General features: G+C 46.4%; 1 protein-coding gene across 6 annotated transcripts in view; it reads left to right on the top strand.

The window, feature by feature from the left end:
* Positions 1–22,420, top strand: part of GRB10 (growth factor receptor bound protein 10) — a 283,037-nt gene that overhangs the window by 172,416 nt on the left and 88,201 nt on the right. For 5 of the 6 annotated variants that reach the window (XM_088464156.1, XM_088464147.1, XM_088464146.1 and 2 more), the window contains one exon: positions 90–176. The exons of the other annotated variant lie outside the window; for it this stretch is intronic. In XM_088464156.1, the coding sequence (XP_088320282.1) occupies positions 90–176 (87 nt within the window). The remainder of the gene's footprint in view (positions 1–89; positions 177–22,420) is intronic. 6 annotated transcript variants of the gene reach the window in all.

The raw sequence follows: 22,420 nt of genomic DNA, 5'->3' as shown, positions 1-22,420 counted from the left end.
TTTCCATGCCATTCTGTTTGAACTGTAAATCATAACCAAATTGGGTTCTCCAGTGTCTTAAAAATTGGCCAATCCTTCTTTTAATGCAGGATGCTGGAGATCACAGACTTAACGTTGAAGAGGTCAGACCACTCCAACAATCTTCCCTATCAAACTCTGGAACAGTGGCATGCATGGTAGGACACTTTTTAATGACTAAAGCAATATTCAGCACATCATTTTATTATGTGATGTATCAGTCAGGAGACTGTATTATGAAAGGCACAATTTACACCTTGGAAAAGTGTAACCTGCATTTGAGCACCTAATTTGAGCCAGTATTAAACTTTCATCTATCAATGCTGACGGAGTTATGAATTTGGCGCTGACCGCAAGCCAGTCATAGTTCGTTGAGAGACCGCCATTTAGGGGTGGCCAAGCGACCTCCACTGGTTGGCTGCCGGTCCAAGAGCTGTGATTGGCTGGCGGTCGGTGCCAAAATTCAAAATACCACCGGTACCCCTGATTGGCCAGCGCCAAGAAGCTGAAGACCAGAGAATGCTGCAGTGGTGGAAAGGTTAAAGAGCTAAGCAAAAGCTCCCCACTGCAGTGTTTCCCAGCGCCATGGTAGCTTGCTTCAGCCACATTCACTTTAACGCTCCCTAGGCCTTAACAGGGTTGTTGGGCACTAGGCCCGTGGGTGCAGTCAAACCTCAGGCCTGTGGTGCTTTTTAGGTGGGTAGAGAGCCCATGACCCTGGGCATTAGGCCCAGGTCACGGTCATGTTTTTGTAGTGGTATGGAAATATCTGGGGGGCTTAGAATTTTGGCCTGCCTAAGTAAAGCTCCCCTGATATTTCCATACCCCAACTTCAAAATTTCCACTTTGACCACTATGTGGTATGATATGTTGACATCCCCCCTGTTTTTACATGCTTAATGTCGACTTATCTTCCCTAATGGCCCTGCGGTGACTTTCCTGCATCTGGCGGCTCCAGCCTGGCTTCCGGATCCCGGCAGTCATGTGGCAGCACTTCCGAGTCAGACCTCCGATCCCTCTAGTGCAGGGGTGGCCAACCAGTCAGAGGCAAAGAACCCAACAATATCTGTAGGTATGTCAAAGAACCGAGATCATGCGCTCACCGAAGAGGCACATGCAAAAAAGGCGCATGCACATAACAACTGTGGAGGTAACTATTAAAGGGAAAGAAAAAGCCAGAACAATATTAAAAAAAACATTGATAAAAACAAATCCACATGAAATACACAACCCATATTCACATACAGTAATACAATCCTTCAGCAGCCCCCCCATGTGTCTCTTCAGCAGCCCCCCCATGTGTCTCTTCAGCAGCCACAGGTTGGCCACTGTAGCTCTAGTTCCTAACCCTAATGTCTACATTCTGACCATGTCAACTTTTCACAATTTAACATTGCAAGCGTGTCGACGCATTGTCTGCTGACATTTTGACAATGTCAACATCATAATTGTCAACATTGTGGTGGTGACCTTTCTGATAGTCAAAAGGTTGATAATGTCCCAACTCTGCTCACTCTTTAAATGCCTTAGACTCCCCTTCCTTCTGCAGAGAACAAGAAATATTACAAGTTTGTAAAACTACTCCACATACTGAATACTATAGGCCAAAGAATGAACACTGCACATGCTAAAATGAAACTGCAACATTCTTTTTTTTTTTTTTTTATGCATACTTGCCGACTCTCCTGCAATGACCGGGAGGCTCCCGAAAATCGGGTTGTGCTCCTAGCCACCCGTGAGAGAGGGCAAGTCTCCCGGTCAGCCGCAACCATCGGGAAAATACCTCACACCCTTCCTGCAGTTGGCGTGATAGCAGATCATTCGGGGGGCCCATGACTCGATTTGCGCTGAATCATGTCATCATAACTCCGTCCCCTGCTTTACTATACCAGTAATCCCTGCATTGTATAGCTAAGGGTTGGTCCACGATGATGCAATCGCGCCGTTACATCCCCGCACCACTCAAAATTGCCGCCACCATGCCCCCTGCATCGCTGACTTGCCTGCCCTCTCACGGATGGGGCAGCCAAAAAGTCAGCAAGTCTGTTTTTATATAGTGTTGCGCTATAAATTTTAAACTATAGCAGCTCCCCCCTCACTGCCCCTCAACTAGAAAAATGTATATAAATTATTCCTTCCAGCAGCTTCTTGAGCAGGTTTACTCCATTCTGAGAGGGCAATTCCGCAGTGACATGCAATATGCAGCAGCACATTGCGACCATAACCGCTGAAGATTTTTACCTCATGCCTCATGGAGGTGCTCAAGAAAATCAGATGTTACTATGGTTACCGTAGTATACAGCTTTGTGCGTATCTGCACTTTGCAACCCAACATCGGGAGAAATGGAGTTGCCCCCAAAGCTGGGCAGTGACAACTGTGACTTCTCTCAACAGCCCCTCACTGGCACTGAGGACTGTAGCTGCATCAGGAGTTTAGCTGGTTCACAGATGAGAAACTGCTGGATGCTGTTTCTTCATGTTAGTGGATCCTAAGTGTGCATGCTGCATTGATAATAAAAATAATTTGATGACAATCATTCAATGTTTTAGGTACCCTAGGCAAACTTAGGATGGTTAATGGTAGAAGCAGCCTGCACATACCTACAGCCAATAAACCGCTACAGTACCAGAAACTTTTTAACAGCAAATTTTGTACCTTTTTATAAAATGCAGTTGATTTAGTATGATTGCATGAAATTCTCCTTTTTAATAGTTTATAGAGCGCAACAAGTTTCCACAGCGGCCTACGTTGAGGGATTACTTATTATACATAAAATGTAGTTGAAGGCAAGTGAAATACAAAACTACAGTAAATAACATACTTGACAAACTATAATAAAGAACATATTTAGGTCGACAACTGACATTACAAAAAAATGTCAACATGGCTAAAATTCACAATATCGATATTTAACACGTCGACAAAAGAATGTCTATAGTTTCCTTCTTCAGGCTCCATAGGGGTCCACAGGGATACCATGGGGATGTCCTAAAGCAGTTCCCCTAAAGGTAGGGACGCTCCTGAGCAGAAAGGAGAACTAGTCGCCCAAAGGAAGCATCCTGAGAGGCAAAAGTATCAAAGGCGTAGAACCTGAGAAAAGGGTTAACAAGACCATGTGGCTGCCTTGCACAATTGGTCAGAGGCATCACGACTAAAACGTCCATGATGTCCCTACAGACCGAGTAGAAAGTGCTGTCACCGTGTTTGGAACAGGGAGTTCAGCCTGTGTGTATACCTGAAAGATAGTCAATCATCTATCCAGAGTGTTTGTTAGCTGGCCATCGTTGTTTTAGAAAATCAGAATCTTTTTGTGTTATATGGTTTTCACATAGAGTTCATACGCTCCACATAGATATGGAGAGCATGAACTACATCCAGGGAGTCTTCACCTACAGAAAGGTCTTCAGGCTCCATAGGGGTCCACAGTGATACCATGGGGATAATGTGGTTGGAGTGATCCAGGCACCAAACAGTTAAAGCTTTCAGCTCCCACGATGCTTCTGGTCCTCCTCCACATATACCCCGCCCCTGGCTACAGGCATTCAGTTGTTTGGTGCAGCAGGATTGAGACACACTGTTTTATTTAATTTATGAGTTAGTAGTGCTGTGCGTCTGAATTAAGACTCATGCACTGCGAATCAGTCGACTTTTGCCAGGCTGCAATATTAGTAACATCTCTGGTGATTTTGGTGGGTCATTGCAGAACTTGCTAGCAGCGATGCTGGGGCCCGGACTGCACCCGGACGCACAGAGATGACTGGTCAGGCGATTCCTCGCTTACGGGGAATTGCGCTTGGCAGTCTTTCCGGCACCGGAGACTAACCGGAAGCCGCTGCAGTGAGGGCCTGGAGCGTCCGCATCCTCACTAGACCATCGGGGCCTTATTGTCTAACGCCGGGGATCGGCAGCGGGCGCTTCTACTGCCATGAGACCAGCGTACTCGGCTGGTTGATGCCGCTTAGGGGAGGTAGGTTCTCCCCCGGCAACTCCTCCCCTGACCCAGACGCAAAGGTTTTTCGTACGTTTGGGTCGCTCCTTCTACCCGCCTCATGTCTCCCTGTATAACTCTCCCCTGGGTCAGGTATATAGTGCTCTATATTCTACCAAGCATCATGTTTCGAGTACTTGATTCAGAGCAAATTGCAACTAAATTGCATATGCATTGTATGTGACTGTTTGCTAGCTGCTGTTAATACTGCCTTTTATTTGTGACTCCTTTATAACTATCACTGTTTTTCTCCTCATCCCTCTGTCGCAGGTTATTTTTATTTACTTGTTTGTGAAGTTGTCACATTACATTGCTTTGCATTGTTACCATTATAATTTATATGTCAAAAAGTAAAGAGATTCAGGAGGGGGAGGCCTCTGTGCTGGTTTCATGTAAATCCTGTTTGGCGGGCTTGTCCTCTCAGGACTTTATAAAGGATTGTTTGCTATTTGTTATAAAGAGCCACCTCACCAGTCCAGTATGCCAGTCCCTGTACAGGAGCCATCTTGGGTGTCGTCCTCGTCTCAGGTATGAAGCAGTTTGTGAATTGTATGGCTACTCCCATGCTGCCTCCTTGTATATGGGGTACCCACAGCATGCTATGCTTGCACCTCCTATACATCCTGGATGGATGCTTATGCCCACTCAAGTCAGTCAGCTGTTGCGAGCAGACCGGTAGTCACTAAGGCGCCTGAACAGAAGTTCTTTTTATTGGTCTGTTCAGCATATGGATTCAGACGCATCATCTGAGGAATCAGATGATGCGCAGGGTTCTTCTTCGGGATCTAGCTCGGCAGAGGAGGACCATCCTTCTACAATGGATGTTCCTCCTTTGGTGAGGGCAGTCAAATCAATCCTAGCTCTACAGGAAGATGCATGGGGTAACCCGGATAAACAGTTTAATATTACTAAAAGCTTAGAATCGTTGTATCTGGATACGTTTAGGAAGCCGGTGGCCGCAATCCCGACTGTCGGCTTCACGAATCCTCTATCCCGCCTAGGGTTAAATGACAGGCATCTAAAATCTAGACGCATGTCATTTTCCCGACGCCGGGCGCCGCGAGCGGACAGTCGGTGTGGGGGGGAGGGTTAGGTTCAGGGCACCCAGGGGGGAATTAGGGTTAGGCACCCCCTGGGAGGATTAGTGTTAGGCTAGGGGGAGGGAGGGTTAGGCACCCCTGGGTGGGACTTAGGGTTAGGCACCCCCCCCCGGGGTCTTAGGTTTAGGCAGCGGGGAAGGGAGGTTAGGGTTAGGCACTCCTAAGGAAGGGTGGTTACCTAAGTAAGTACTTACCTTAGGGACGATCGGGATTTCCAGCGCTGCCGGGCTCCGATCTTTTGTCTGGCTGTCGCAGCCGGGAATCGATCTGCCGGTCATGCGGCAGCCGGCTTTTCATACCGAATGCGTTGTATCCTTTCCCAGCTTCTGAATGTACTAAGTGGGAAATCCCTCCTACTGTGGATGCTCAGGAATGCTATGTTGCTTATTCAGTCAGCATCTTCTCTTAAGGATCCTACAGTTAGGAAAAGTGAAGCATGTCTTAAGGCAATATTTTCATCTGTAGCTGTTGCTTGTCCAGCTATGGCTGGGGCTTGGGTAGCCAAAGCAGTTCAAGAATGAATGGGGGCATTGAAGGATTCTCTACCAGAAAACAGCTCGCATATATCTCCCACATACGGGAAGCAGCCTCCTATTTGGGAGGAGCTGCAATAGATGCGGGACTCTTATCTTCTAAAACATCGGCAGCCTCAGTGGTGGCTCGTAGGGTCTTTTGGTTAAGGTCCTGGAAAGCTGGTACAGGATCAAAGAAGTCTCTGGAATCATTACCTTTCTATGAAATGTACTTTATGGGGCATTGTTAGATAAGGTAATGGGTACTCTGGCAGCTTCAAAATCTGCAGGTCTGCCATCTACGGCTATATTAAAGTCTAGGCAGTTTTATTTTCTGTCCTTTCGTCCCCAGGGACGAGCAAAGGAAGTAGTCTTCAAGGTAGTCTAGTTTTTGCAGGACAATGAGGCAACTAAGAGGTTTGGGCTCGGCAGACATCCAGCTCCTAACCCGGACGACAAACCTTCTGCCTGATGGGGCGAGCCTCCTCTTGGGGGATCCCAGGGTGGGCGGCCAACTTATTCAATTTTGCTTTGCAGATTATTGGCATTCAACAACAGACTCCTGGGTCTGAAAAGTGTGCTAGCAGGGGTATGCCCTCACTTTCCAGAAGCATCCTCACTAGAAGTTTTTTTTTTTTTTTTTTTTGTTCAAATGCCCCATCAGATGCGATCAAGGCCTTGACTCTTCAGGAGGCCATTTACTCCCTGCTGCAGGCAGGGGTGGTCATTCTGGTTCCTGTGTTTCAGCAAGGAAGGGGTTATTATTTCAAGCTATTTTTGGTTAAGAAACTGAATGGGTCTCATTGCCCTTTTCTATATGTAAAAACTCTCAAGTTTATCCTTGTACCCAAGTTCCGTATGGAAACTCTTTGATCAATTATTTTGGAAATGGAGCCTGCATGTGCCTATTACACCATCCCACCAAATTTTATACAGTTTTCTGTCCTGCAACATTACCAATTTCAGGCACTACCCTTTGGTCTCTCAATGGCACCTCGGGTCTTTACCAAAATAATAGCGGTTGTGACAGAATTCCGATTCCCCGATGCCTGAGGTAGTCTAACATATCTGGGTGACCTTCTGATATTGGCACAGTCTCCAGTTGTTTTACAACACTATCTCCAACTGACCATTGCCTGCCTACAGAAGCAAGGATGGATCATCAATTGGAAGAAATCAAAGGGTATTTCTGCCAGAGGACAAGATTGTGGCCCTATCATCGCGAATACGCAACTTGCTACACAAGCGAAGGGTATCTATTCTATCAGCGATTTCAGGTCCTGGGGTCGATGGTATCCACCATCGACATGGCGGGATATTCTCGGTTCCATTCCAGGCCTCTGCAAAAGATTCTTTTCAGGTGGAACAGAGCGTATCATCTAATAAGATCCCAAAGGATCCTTCTCACTACAGAGGTTTGCGTGCGCGCTCTCTCTCGCGCGCTCTCTCTCTCGTGGTGGCTACAAAAGTATCATGTAGACAAAGGTAGCCCATTCTGGATTCCAAATTGGGTGCTTCTCACCACGAAAACCAGTCTTCGCAGGTGGGGGGGGGCAATGACAGGTGTTCCCGGTGGACCGAAATAAGGTTCTTGGATACAAAATGTTTGATTAAGCCACACAAACCAGTATCTTGAACATTTTTTATTTATTACAACAAATAACAAGATATAAAAGAATAAGTTACTTAGCTTCGGAATATAAATGTTTACACAAACCAAGAGCCTCGTCTCTATTCAGAGTAGAGCTGGAACGAACAATTTCCTGGCCACCAGCTGCAGACTGATCCAGGCAAAGGGCAGGCTGCTGGACTCTCCTTTGTCATACCCAGCTAACTTTTACTAATATGGGTATAAACCTACTTCAAACAACTGTATTGGTTAACTACTGATAAGGACTTTCTAAAAACTTAATGCAGGCGTACATCGCAAAAGACAACACCTAAAGTATTTATGGCTTGTCTACTTTCCACTTTCCTGTACCATTTCATGCCTGATGCACTACCTCATGTCTGATACACATATAAGAACCATGAATGAAAATGGCTGTCAGTAGCCATTTTGCTCTCCCAATACAGTCCACGCTTGGGCTTATGGTGTGGAAGACATTTATATCATGTTCTCATAGGAATCTTTTCTCCTAATCTGCATCAATTTAGCAGAATCCAGCGTGTTACATTTCCCTGCACAAATAAATACCTTGATCCCCATTACAAATTCTAAACTTCTAGTGTACTTTCACTACTTATCCTTACACAGAATATAACAACATATATAATATAATATAATAAGGTTAGTACTATGATTCCATATAACAACTAATATAAAATCCCACTAAGCAACATTTCCATTCAGGACTTGGACCACTTTGGCTGTATTGCAGAATCTGTCAATAAGCCTCACTAAACTCTTGTCATTTCTAACTCTCTACCTATATTCCTTTATATCATATGAATACTCTAATAAAACAGTGAATAATACTGTACATATGATTACATCAAATATATCAGTTACTTATAAGATAATTATCAGTAAAATAAATTTCAGTTTAATGAAATGTTGGAAAAGTCTTGAATATTGGTGAGTGTGGATCCAACCAATATAAGGCACAAGTTCAGTTTTGCAGAATACGCATAGATGTATGTAATGGTTGTGCCATCAGATCTTGTAACTCTGTCTTCCTGGACTGTATGAGAAATCACTCTCTGGCCATCGTCATCTCAGGCACAGTACACCTCCAGCGACGTTCTCTCACCTCCTGTTCGAAACATCAACCTGTTGGCCTAAACAAATAAACAGTGTTAGATGAACCATAACAACAAAATAAAATAAGCATTTACTTATCCTGCTGCAAATGTCTCTTACACTTGTCTCTTCTTTTCCTACTAAACATTTCTTCACAACAACCTAATCATAAATGTTTGTCTGTGCACCAGATATCCTACTTTTAAAGTTCCACCTTTTACCACCCTCCGGTTATCAAAACATATTTCTACTTCAGGGTCCATAGGGTATCCACAGGATACCTTGGGGTATAGGTGTGACGTCAGTCGCAGGGCACCAAAGAGTTAAGCTTTCAGCCTCCCAGGATGCACTAGGTCCCCCTCCTATACCCCGCCCCCGGGCCAAGGCACCTCAGTTTAGTTTGGTGCCCGGCCGGAGTCGGGTGCACCTGTTGGAGTGGGGGCTAGAAGAGCCCCTGAAGCTTTTTCTTCATGCAGCTGTGGCTGCACATCTGGATGAACAGCATGGACAGTCAGTCCTGACGTCCATGCTGTCTTCCCTACACCCCGCCGGTACCAGAACGCCGGTACTGATCCGGGGATGCTGGTGGGCGTCTGGGGTCACAGCTAGCGGTGACCCCAGATGCTCCGGACCATGGCCAGATTCAAGGGGGACAGAGGTAAGCAGCGGGGTCCCGCGGTGGGTCCCCGCTGATCACATGGTCCGAAGTCCCCAGGCAGGGGGCTCCCTGGGGACTGGCTGCAGCGTGGAGCCAGGCGACCAACCTGCGCTTCCACTACCCCCTGGGACAGCGGACCGCAGCAGAGCGGTAGCGCTGCGGCGTCCCAGGGGTTAAATGCATGCCAGGGGAGCGCGCCTTCCCTGTCTCACAGCCGGCGCCTCCCCCGCTGCACACAGCCCTCTCTGCACTGTGCTGACTGGTCCTGTGTCAGCGCTCCTCCCCCAGGCCAGCTTCTCTCTGCTCCTCGGCGGCCATCTTCTCTGCAACGCATGGTGAACGCTGCTGGAAGTCTGGAAGGAAGCATCGTGGTCTGGTCCCCCCGCATACCTCTCCTCCGCTGTGGCTCAGGTCTGTGTATGCAGCGCTGTGTCCTACCAGGCCCTGTGTCTGTGTAGTTGAGTGATCAGCGCTGTTAGTGCAGGAATTGTTATTTCTCTGCATTGTATGTGACTGTGCTAGCGCTGCCTGTAACTTTTCTTCTCTAAACTGTCAGCTTTATTACTGTCCCTGTTCTTTCTGCTAAAGCCCTTGCGGTGCGGTGCTGCAGGGTGGTCTCTCGCCTATTTAATACTTAATTGGTGAGAGAGGTCACATACGTGGTGCCATCATGTCTGAAAGTGATTTTCCCCTCCGGCTACAGTGTACCACGTGCAAAGTACCGTTAGCGGAGGGGGAGGGTAGCGCGGAGGGCCTTTGCCGGCAGTGTTTGTCCATGGCGCGGCCTATTACGGTTACAGCACCGGTACAGGAGCCGCCCTGGGCTTGTTTCGCTCAGGCGTTAACAGCTTTAGTGGGCCAGTTAGCTCCGCAGCCCGCGTTTACTCCGATGGGTTTGTCCCAGCAGTCTGTGGTGTCGTCACCCATGCAGGGGTTCCCACGACAATTGGTGGTACCCCACAGTCTCCCTATTTCCCCGCTCCCGGGTTCTCAGGAGCCAGCGTGCGTTAACTCCCTGACGAGTTCTGTACAGCACTTGTCGGATGTGTTGCAAGGGGAGTCTGTGATGCGGCCTCATAAAAGGCCGGTGGCGTCTCTGTCCGCTCCTTAGGAGGATGACGAAGGGATGTCTGATGATGGGGAGATTCTGGATCCTTACGATCAGGAACCTTTCCATACTAAGGACGCTGATGCTAAGTCCAAAGTATATATTCCTGGACTTATTCGGGCGGTCCGCACAGCCTTGGTGATTGAGGACGAAGTTCCCCCAGCGGCTAAATCTAAGTATGCCTTTTTCAAAGATGTGAAGGGCGATGCCACAGTCTTTCCTCTTTCGGGTCAGTTGGTGGACCATTTAGAGGAGGCGTGGAAACAACCTGGCAAAAGATACCAGCCGCAGAGACGCCTGGCGGTGGCTTATCCGTTCGCGGATAATTATTTTGCTAAGTGTGAATCCCCTCCACAGGTGGATTCTCACGTGACCCGTCTTGTCCGTAGTGCCACATTGCCGATGCCATCCATGTCCTCCCTTAAGGATGCTACGGACCGCAAGGTAGAAATCTGCCTGAAGTCCGCTTATTCCCTTGCAGGGGGGGCAGCACGGCCGGCTATGGCCATTTGCTGGATTGCCAGAGCGATGGAGCGCTGGGCGGATTCATTAGAGGCTTCTTTTGAATCCGACTGTCCGGCCGAACAGGCGGAGTTGATTGGCAATCTCCGTGATTCGGCCACCTACATCAACGAGGCGGCTCTAGACATTAGTACTCTGGTGTCTAGAATTTCTTCAGCAGCGGTAGCTGCTCGTCGCAACTTGTGGCTGCGATCCTGGAAGGCGGACGCAGATCCAAGAAAGGTCTGGAAGCGTTGCCGTTTACCGGAGAAGTTCTCTTCGGTCCGGATCTGGATAAGATTGTGGCCACGCTGGCGGCAGCCAAATCTGCTTGTCTCCCGTCGGCCGCTGCTCCTTCTGGTTCTGGACCATCGTCCTTTCGGTCATCTAGGGCCCAGGGCAGGCCCAAACCACAGTCGTTTCCTCGACAGGCTGGCCCTAAGAAATCGGTCAAGCCCCGGAAACAGGCATGGAGTACCAGACGTCCGGCCCCCAAGCCAGATGACAAGCCTGCGGCCTGACGGTCCGGGTCTCCCCTTGGGGGATCCCAGGGTGGGAGGCCGCCTGCTGCAGTTCTCCCGGTGTTGGTCGTTCACTACGACAGACACTTGGGTTCTGGAGGTGGTCTCTCACGGGTACGCCCTCTCCTTCCGGCACAGACCCCCGGCTCGATTCTTCACCACGGGTCTACCATCAGACCGGAACAAGGCTACGGAGCTGCGGAAGGTATTGCACACTATGCTCCAGGCTGGAGTTATAGTGCCTGTTCCATTCTCCCAGAGGGGCCAGGGTTTCTATTCAAATCTATTTTTGGTACAGAAACCCAATGGGTCATATCGTCCGATTCTCAACCTCAAAGCACTCAACAAGTCTTTGCGGGTCCCGAAGTTTCGGATGGAGACCCTACGGTCCATCATTCTGGCGCTGGAACCTGGGGACTACATGGTGTCATTGGACATACAGGACGCTATGGCGGTCATGGCGGCTTCTCTGCGGCTGCAAGGAGTCCGCATGTTGCCGTACTTGGACGACCTGTTATTGGTGGCAGGATCTCCAGAGCTCCTGTTACACCACTTGGACCTGACCATTGCACTGCTGCAACGGCACGGCTGGCTAATCAACTGGCAGAAGTCCACTCTAATCCCGTCTCGGAGGATTCTACATCTTGGAGCCTTATTGGACTCGGGACAGCAAAGGATCTTCGTGACGGAGGACAAGATCTCTGCTTTACAGTCAAGGGTGCGCAGTTGTCTGCACAGCCGCCGGGTGTCCTTACACTCGGCGATGAGGTTACTGGGCTCCATGGTGTCGGTGTTCGACATGGTGGAATACGCCCAGTTTCACTCCAGACCTCTGCAGCACCTGATCCTGTCCAAGTGGAACGGGCTGCCTCAGTCTCTGAAGTTCCAGACGATTGTGCTCACCCCGGAGGTTCGCCTGTCCCTTGCTTGGTGGTTAAAGACGACCCACCTCAACAAGGGACGTCCGTTCTGGGTTCCAAATTGGGTCCTGTTGACAACGGACGCCAGTCTTCGGGGCTGGGGAGCAGTTTCGGGTCCACACTTGTTCCAGGGCAGGTGGACACCGACAGAAGCGGAGCTTCCAATAAATATCTTGGAACTCCGTGCGGTCTTCAATGCTCTCCTGCAGGCACAGCGGTTTCTCCAGGGTCACCCGGTGCAGGTCCAGTCGGACAATGCTACCACCGTGGCCTACATAAACAGGCAAGGAGGAACTCGCAGTCGGGCGGCTCTCGTAGAGGTCTCTCGGATCCTGGTTTGGGCGGAGCGCAATCTTCCGGCCATATCAGCGGTCTTCATCCCGGGAGTGCTAAATTGGGAGGCGGACTTTCTAAGTCGCCAGGACGTTCATCCAGGGGAATGGTCCCTGCACCCGGACGTTTTTCAACTACTGGTGGACAGGTGGGGTCTTCCAGAAATCGACCTCATGGCGTCCCGGCACAACAACAAGTTGCCGGTGTACGGGTCTCGCACAAGAGACGAAGGGGCGTCTCTGGTGGATGCTCTGTCCGTCCGGTGGACGTTCAGGTTCGCATACCTGTTCCCTCCGGTCTCCCTTCTTCCACGGGTAATCCGGAAATTCAAACAGGAAGGAGGGACGCTCCTGTTGATAGCTCCCGCGTGGCCCAGACGGCACTGGTTCTCAGACCTTCAGGGTCTGTCCGTGGACAGTCCTCTGCGGTTGCCGCTACGAGCGGACCTTCTGTCTCAGGGTCCTTGTCTTCACCCGGACCTGACTCGGCTGTCTTTGGCGGCGTGGCTGTTGAGACGGCCATGCTGAGGTCCTGGGGGTTTTCCAGCTCTGTGGTGCGTACCATGTTACGAGCTCGGAAACCGTCTTCCGCGAGGATATACCATCGCGTGTGGCATACGTTCTTCCAGTGGTGTCGACCGAGAGGTTATGCACCGCGGGAGTTTCGTCTGTCTCGGATTCTCGCCTTCCTGCAAGCGGGACTAGATCATGGGCTTCGCCTTGCTTCTTTGAAGGTACAGGTTTCGGCCCTATCTGTCTGGTTTCACCGTAGGATTGCTACAATCCCGGATGTGCGCACCTTTATGCAAGGTGTTCTCCGTATTCAGCCGCCCTTTGTTCCACCTGTGGCGCCTTGGGATTTGGCTGTGGTCCTGAGGGCTCTCCAAGGACCGCCGTTTGAACCACTGGGCTCAGTGGATATTAAATGGCTAACAGCTAAGACTGTTTTCCTTCTGGCTGTTGCTTCAGCCAGACGTGTTTCTGAGTTAGGGGCTCTTTCTTGTAGACCCCCTTTCTTGGTTTTTCATGGGAACAGGGCAGTGCTCCGCACTTGGCCCGAGTTTCTTCCCAAAGTTGTTTCCCAGTTTCATGTTAACGAGGAAATAGTTGTTCCGGCCTTTAACTCATCGGGTCTTTCCGTGGGTGAGGCCTCTTTGGATGTTGTGCGGGCCTTAAGGACTTATGTTGACCGCACTTCTTTGTTTAGGAAGTCGGACGCTTTGTTGTCCTCTATGGCTTCTGTAAAAAGGGTTGGCCTGCTTCAAAGCAAACTTTGGCAGCCTGGATCCGTATGGCTATTTCTGAAGCTTATCTTCATGAAGGCCTACCGGTCCCTCCTTCTCTGAAGGCTCATTCCACTAGGTCTGTGGGTCCTTCGTGGGCAGCTCGACGTGGTGCCTCGGCAGTTCAGATCTGCAAGGCTGCTACGTGGTCTTCTGTCCATACCTTCGTGAGGTATTACAGATTTGACACCTTCGCCTCTCAGGATGCTTCCTTCGGGCGGCGGATTCTCCTTTCTGCACAGGAGCGTCCCCACCCTTAAAGGATACTGCTTTGGGACATCCCCAAGGTATCCTATGGATACCCTATGGACCCTGAAGTAGAAAATATGAGATATGGTAAGAACTTACCCTTGTTATCTCTATTTCTACGAAGTCCATAGGGTTCCACAGGACTCCCGCCCTGTCGCACCTGTGCTGCAGATGGGCTTTGCTCTGGTCACCGGTTTTCCGTCTCCCTCTGGTGAGAATGTGATTCTTGTATGTGTCCAGATCTTTGTTCTCTCTCTTCCTTCTCCTCCTCCGGCCTATGGCTTGGTAACTAACTGAGGTGCCTTGGCCCGGGGGCGGGGTATAGGAGGGGGACCTAGTGCATCCTGGGAGGCTGAAAGCTTAACTCTTTGGTACCCTGCGACTGACGTCACACCTATACCCCAAGGTATCCTGTGGAACCCTATGGACTTCGTAGAAATAGAGATAACAAGGGTAAGTTCTTACCATATCTCATATTATACAGTATACAGCCTGCTCTAAAAACCCAACATTGTGTGTAAGTATATGTGTGTATGTATATGTATGTGAACCTTCCTGTTTCCTAAACACATCCATCCATTCATTCAATCATACTGATGTCAGTTTTATGAATGGCATGAAGCATAGAAAACCCAATATAATCCATGTTGTTTCTGTAAAATGGGTGTCTGTCTGCTTGAATCTTCTCGGACATCCCATAATAGCAAAAAGTCATTAAGTCTGTGTCGCATCTTCAGAAAAGTCTGTAATCGTGTATCACACTGCTTGAGGCAACTTCACCCCTGAATGACAGTGTTCTGTAGCTGTTCAGTTCAACACTCGTCCTCCATCTTCTTGGTGGCAAACGATTAATTCAAATTGCCAGACTTGTGCAGTCCTATTACAGTAAATTAGGCCTTTTTCTAATAGCAAGCAAGGTAGGCCACATTTCCAGCTGGTGGCAAATGCAACAGGTTTTTGCAATGTCTCTGACCATGGTTTGGACTTAAGGAATACCTTTTGATTTGAGCTTGCTTGAATGGAGCGTCAGCTCAGTCATGGCTTAACAGTTCTAGCACCATCAGTGCTGTCTTTGCGGTGAATTGCACACCATGTTCTGTGCTCACTTCACTTGTTCACACACCATTCAAGCCATAGGTGCGTGAATCAGCATATCCCATGTCGTTCTTCCAGCTTTGGACAGCAGTCCATATAGACTGTGTCAAATGTCCATTTCTCAGTGTGAAGACTTACAGGGTCTTTTGTCAGTGACTTGGAAAACAGTCATAGATGCAACAAGTTCTCTAGCCTGTTCTTCTGTCTGTCAGCTTGTAAAGATAGCTGCTTTGCTCCAGCAAAGGTCCACAAAAGTTCTGTATCTGTGCAACCAGCACCATAGTCCATGAACCAATAATGCACTCTGTCTTGGAAAACTTCCCACCACTATGATCATAAAGAAATCCAATATAGACAGTTCAAACATTGGTTTAAATTTCACACTGCCAGAAAGTAAGCCCTTTAATCTCCACAAACAGCATGAACGTTTCTGTAGTTGTCGTTGGCAACTGTGTGTCTTTCAGCTGCTTCAAAAATGGCTAGTAAGGCTTTGGAAGGAAATACACTGGGATGCGAATTTTCATTACCAAACACGTATCTGCAACTTTGTCACAAAATATTCCCACACTCAGTGTGTCTAATGCATGTAAGACCCTTGTGGTTAGTTAGTGTGTACCCACCAACCCCTCCTTCACAATTGGCAAGTAAACCATGAACATCATTGGCAATGGATGTTTCATCAGAAAACAACTTGTTCACTTTTTGGATTTTTAAACTCAACAATGACAATCTGATCATGCCATGTAAATTTAATGTTCTCATGGGGGAAGTCTTCAGTCTCAGGGGCATGGTCTACAACTGCAATCCTACCTAACTCCCATGTCTCAATGGGCAAGGCAAAAGGCATCATCACCACCCCTTTTAATGTGTACTCACACACTTCCTGTTTTTCATTCATTTCAAGCTGGACAGTGACTGGTAATTCAGGCATACCATCATTCCCCTCAGGAGTACAACAAACCAATGGCATGTTATCAGAAAACTCATTTGCATTCAATTTTGACGCTGATTTCTGGACATATTCTCTGAATTCATTGATTTCAACATTTTGTTCACATTTTTTCAAATCATCAGACATTTGCATCACACAATCACTTCTCTGGTCAAACACATTTTCTGTAGTGTGAATACATTGCTCAATCTCTGTCTGAAAACTTCACACACTCTGTATATCTCAAACTCACTAATTTCTGCTGTGTGTAAATCACCACCTGACATTTCAACTTCTAAAACTCACTCCCCCCTCCCTTGGGACAATGTGAATTCAAGCTTACTCTGTCTGTGAGAGAGGCTTTTTTTATCACTGCATTCTTCTGAACAGATTTTACACTCCCTTCTCCCTTCACAACATATATGGGTCTACGTAAAATTTCACTGTTTTTACTCTCAGGCAGTGAAAAATCAACATTATACTTTTTCTGGAAATCAGCCAGCTGAAATTCCAATTCATCTTTAAACATATTTGCATATTTCTTAAAAATCTTAATGCATTGTTCTTGTTTGTTTCAACAACACAAACAAAGACAGTAAACAGACAACATGCAGATATACTCTGACAATACACTATACACTCTGACTGATCAGGTCACACCTCCCTCATTCACTTATTAGACTGGATTTTTTACATGGGTTTGCATCTTCCCGCGTTTGCTAAACGCTAAAACCAATTGACTACGAATTCCAAGCATGTTTGACTATTAAGTCTCTGTATCCCACTCTGACACCACTTTAATGTTCCCGGTGGATCGAAATAAGGTTCTTGGCTGCAAATAGTTTAAGCCACACAAACCAGTATCTTTAAAAATTGTCATTTATTATAACAAATAACAAGATATAAAAGAATAATAGTTTACTTCGCTTCGGAATATAAATGGTTACACGATCCAGGAGCCTCTACTCTATTCAGAGTAGAGCTGGAATGGACAATTTCCTGGCCACCATCTGCAGACTGATCCAAGCAAAGGGCAGGCTGCTGGAATCTCCTTTGTCTCCGTTTATATAGCATCCTACTTGTCATACCCAGCTAACTTTTACTAATATGGGTATAAACCTACTTCAGACTACTCTATTGGTTAACTAATGATAAGGACTTTCTAAAAACTTTATGCAGGCGTACATTGCAAAAGACAATGCCTAAAGGATTTATGGCTTGTCTACTTTCCACATTCCTGTACCATTTCATGCCTGATGCACCACCTCATGTCTAATGTACACATAAGAAGCATGAATGAAAATGGCTGTCAGTAGCCATTTTGCTCTCCCAATTCAACAGATCATCGCACCTTTCAGGAAAGATGGACAAATCCGGAAAGTCATCTGCCCATAAACATTCTGGAGCTTTGAGCATTATACAAAACACTCATCGTGGCACAGGACCTGCTCCAGGGCAGGCCAGTCCCGATCCAGTCTGCAACGCGACCACAGTAGCCTGTCCTCAATCATCAGAGAGGCACGCAAAGTCATGCAGCCATGAGGGAAGTGACAAACATTCTGATTTGGGCAGAACGTAATCTTCTGGCGATCTCTGCAATATTCATCCCAGGAGTCCTCAATTGGGAAGCGGACTTCCTAAGTCATACATGCTGGAGAGTGGTCTCTCCACCCGGGGGTTTTTCAACTCCTGTTTAACAAATGGGGCCTAACAGACATAGACCTTATGGCATCACGTCACAACCACAAGGTCCCCAGGTACATGACCAGGACAAGAGATCCCTCAGCAGCCTTTGCGGATGCACTAGCAGTAAGATGGGACTTCAAGCTGCCGTATCTTTCCTCAGGTTTTCCTCCTCCCAAGGGTTCTCAGGAAATTCAAGAAGGAAGGTGTAACAGTAATACTAGTGGCTCCTACTTGGCCCTTTAGATGTTTAGGGTTTCCCAGCTACTGGCTTTTCTCTAGGCTGGATTGGACCTCTGAGAGTGTAGATTTTTGCTATCAGTCTGGTTCCATAGATAGATTGCTTCTTTACCAGATGTTAGAATTATTTTTTTTTTTTTTTAGGGGGTCCGGAGTTCAGCCTCCCACCCTGGGATTTGTCTTTGGTTCTCAAAGAGCTACAAGTTCCCCCATTTGAACCTCTGGACTCTGTAGATTTGAAATGGTTGACAAGCGAAGACACTTTTTATTTTTTTTCTCCTCGCTATCCCTTCTGCATGCAGAGTCTCCTATTTTGGCAGCGCTCTCTTGTCACTCCCTCCGCAAAAGGGAGGGTTACCTTCCTAAAGTAGTGTCCTGTTTTCATGTGAATGAAGAGATTGTGGTTCCAGTTTTTCAGCCTTCAGACCTTTCTGTAGGTGAAGACTCCCTGGATGTAGTTCATGTTCTCCGTATCTATGTGGAGCGTACGAACTCTTTGTGAAAACCATATAACACAAAAAGAGTATCTGATTTTCTAAAACGATGGCCAGCTAACAAACACTCTGGATAGATGATTGACTATCTTTCAGGTATACACACAAGCTGAACTCCCTGTTACAAACACTGTGACAGCACTTTCTACTCGGTCTGTAGGGACATCATGGATGTTTTAGTCATGATGCCTCTGACCAATTGTGCAAGGCAGCCACGTGGTCTTGTTAACTCTTTTCTCAGGTTCTACGCCTTTGATACTTTTGCCTCTCAGGATGCTTCCTTTGGGCGACTAGTTCTCCTTTCTGCTCAGGAGCGTCCCCACCTTTAGGGGAACTGCTTTAGGACATCCCCATGGTATCCCTGTGGATCCCTATGGACCTTGAAGAAGAAAAATAAGACTTATGGTAGACTTGCCATTGATGACTTTTTCTTCAAGTTCCACAGGGCAACCACCCTGACGCACCTGGCTGCATTGGGTAATTTTTCTTTCAGTCACGGATTCCCTCATCTTGTAAGAGTGTTTCTGGTGTACGATTGTTCTTCCTTCTACTGCCTTGGGCTTGTTTACAAAACTGTATTCCTGTGGCCAGGGGCGGGGTATATGTGGAGGAGGACCAGAGGCATCCTGGGAGCTGAAAGCTTTAACTGTTTGGTGCCTGGATCACTCCAACCACATTATCCCCATGGTATCCCTGTGGGACCCTTTGGACTTCAAAGAAACTTATCAATCGTAAGTCTGCCATAACTCTCATTTTTTTTTTTTTTTTTTTTTTGCTTATTTTAGCCTAGCCATAACAATAAGACTGGATCCCCTTTTGGGACCATTGGCAAAGTATAAATCCTTTGAAGGGCTTGAAAGAAATATTTATGCCTTTTATGTTAGGTAACCAGAGGGACTTTTTTTTTTTTTTAAATCCAGATGGGCAGATGCAGAGTTGAGCGCAAGTCAGTTTTGTGGGCAGATCTTGGATGTTTTAGCACTGCGTATGCCCTGTAATCAAGCACGCGATCTCCAGACAGTTCATGGTCATACGCAACTGAGTTAAATCTTTGCTTGAGGTGTTACTGGGTGTTCACATGTATTCAAAGTTTTGTGAGTGAATGTCAACGCAACTGCAGGCTTTGCAGTTTCTCATCCGAGATGCCGGTTTTCAGACTGATCTCTTACACCAAAGATAGGACTGGCACATAGTGCACATTGGTAATGACTGCTATGAAGTGAAGCATATGAATAGGGTGATGTGGGCCCATAGAGGAGTACAGCTCTCCATACAGGCAAATACTCACATTATATCTGTGCGCGCAAGGTGGATGTAATTAGAGCCAACTTGCATTCAAATCTGTATCAGTCCCACACTTTCTTACATGGGATTTCAGCTTTTAAGCACAGTGTATAGAAATATATAAATCACTGTACTAAAGATCACGCACATGTTATGTGTTGCTTGTATTGTATTGTATTGCTGTGCATTTTTGAATGCTTGTTGTGCCATTAACATTGTTAACACAATTACATTTTGTATTAATCTCCATGGGAGCAAGTTGTAAATGCAATAGTAAGTGTAGGTACTATAACATTTGAGATACATTAGAAGTCCTTATTTGTGAAGCAGTTGATAGATCTATATGAGAATCTTCAACTGTCTAGCACCGGGCAGAGCTCATTATGTGTGTCAAGACTCTCGTTCAGGATATCCCTTGTTAAGCAATTGCTTGAGAGGAAAATTAGACTGGAACCATGCAAGTCTGTATTCTGGTTCCTCGGAGTGTATTTCAAAAGTACACAGATCTTTATTGGCGGATTTACAAGCAAAATGGTCTCCTAGTGTAACATGTACAGTTATCAGTAAGTACAAATATTCATTGTTCGTATTCATTACATTATCATCTATACATGAAGGAGTGAACTTTAGGGAGTCAAAACAGTGAGCATGGGAACAGACATACAATGTTATCTCCAATACATTCCAATCCTCCCTAAACTAGGAAGGTCACCAAACCCTGGCTACAGCTGAATTCAGAATTAACACTTATGAATAACTCTTCTTAAGACACACCATCCTGTTGCAAAATCGAGTCTGTGTGGATAGCTTAATATCAGATTCTTCATTTCCCATCTTTTATTCATAACTTTACCCTATACTATCTACCTAAGAGAAACGTGCTCTTGTTATACTAACAGGTGCGTATACATATAAGCCCCATATACTGGAACCTATACATACGATCACCCCTCTGTCTCTCTCTTTGGGAGCGTTGACCCGTCCCCTGTTAGGGCAAGTCCACGCTCCTCAGTCTCGAATTGTTTTTTATCCCGTTCATCTTGTCATGAATATTCAAGGAAATTATGATGGTCTTGCATTGTCCACATATTTTCTTGTCATCCTCCAATGAGGTTGGTTCCACAAATGGTACAACTTGGAATGTTGGCATAGATGTTATCATAGACTTGAGTTATCAAGGCCTTTTGGTGTATTTTTCCTTGGAGAAACAGTCAAGTGTAAGTAACTTCTTAATCAGAAAAATAACACATTTTATAGCAATATAAATGATTACAAACAAAGCTAAACCTTTATCAATAAGTGAATGAAGAATTCCTGATATTCATCTACTAATTTCAACCATTTAGCTGGGTTTAATTAGGAAAACCATTCATTATTATCAAGACCATACTCTGGATCATTGTGGTTTTTCCTGAACTGGTCCTTGAATTTTCTTTTTCATATGTTCCTGTATCAGGTCATAAATGTTATCAGCTATATACATTACAGCAGGCAAGTCTCACTATTTGACACATACCTTATCAAGCAGCTGTGTGGTAGTCGAGGATCAGTCTAAACTGTCCCATAACCTTTATTTTAAATTGCAGTTCATTAGAGATTATTTCAAACACCTCAAATATTTCATCTGTAACGACATAAAACAATTTGGCTGAAGCTTCAATTTTGTGATCATATTATACACGGAGTCTAGATATTGTTACTGCTTCCTGTCTCTTAATATACCACTATATATGCAGTTACTCAGCTTAATACTTGTGCTAAAAACTCAAAGTTTAAAGCAAAAACTAAAACTATAACAAAGCAAGGTTAAGTATACATCCCCACAAGCCTTTGTCTGGCTTGGAGCCTAGCAAACCATCTATTCATAATATCAAATAACTCCAACTCCCCTTGGATGAAGATTTTGCAATAGGAGGGATATATTCAGGTGTCCTTCCCATGAAGTTTCACTAAACTAAATTGTAGTCGGCAGGATTTGGAATAAACTTTCAAATCTGGGTTCAATAGCCTTCCTGATATGTTTCCAGATTATCATCCAATCTCCTGGCTGTAAACAGTGGGTACCTGTATCAAGATTAGGGACTGGAATAGAAGAACACACCTAACTATGTATTTAGTTAATTGTTTCTGTAAGATTGATACATAGTACACCATACTGACCTTAATCAGGATTTTTTTTAAATTATCTTAAATATCTTGGCCATTACTTTGCATCTGCCTTCCAACAAGCATACCCTCCGGGCCAGTGACTGATAAGGTTCATACAAGAGGACCTCGCATTTGGGCAGTGGTATAAAATCTATTTGTATTCTCTGGGACCCTGACTCTGGGGAGTACTTTTCAAAGGGGTTGGGACAGTCTTACCCGGATTGTTCAATGCACATATTAGACACCTTGTTTGAAAGGCCTGTGCTGTCTGTGCAAAACCCGTAGCTATCCAATTACGGTTGATGATAGCCACCATTGTATCCTTCCCCAAGTGCACCTCACCATGTATTATCTGGGCCATAACTGGGTAAAGTGCTTATGGTAGACCTAAACGTTGACCTCCCCCCCCCCCTCCACCACTCAACATTTGTCTTTAGCTCCTAGCTTTGCTTTCCTCTGGAGCTTTGTGAGGGTACTTAAGGCAATCTTGGGGGTGGAATTTACTATATAAATGAGTTCCCCTTGGGAGCAGTGACTTATGGCAGCAGCACATGCGGCCTGTTCTACCAGTCTATTGTCTTCAGCTTCGGGTGTAGTCTCTTGTGTACCCT

Source organism: Taudactylus pleione, unplaced genomic scaffold (assembly GCF_031769625.1).
Source record: "Taudactylus pleione unplaced genomic scaffold, aTauple2 ptg000054l, whole genome shotgun sequence".
NCBI classification, from domain to species: Eukaryota; Metazoa; Chordata; class Amphibia; order Anura; family Myobatrachidae; genus Taudactylus; species Taudactylus pleione.
The sequence above is the reverse complement of the archived record's forward strand: the minus strand, read 5'-3'. Positions and strand labels throughout refer to the sequence as shown.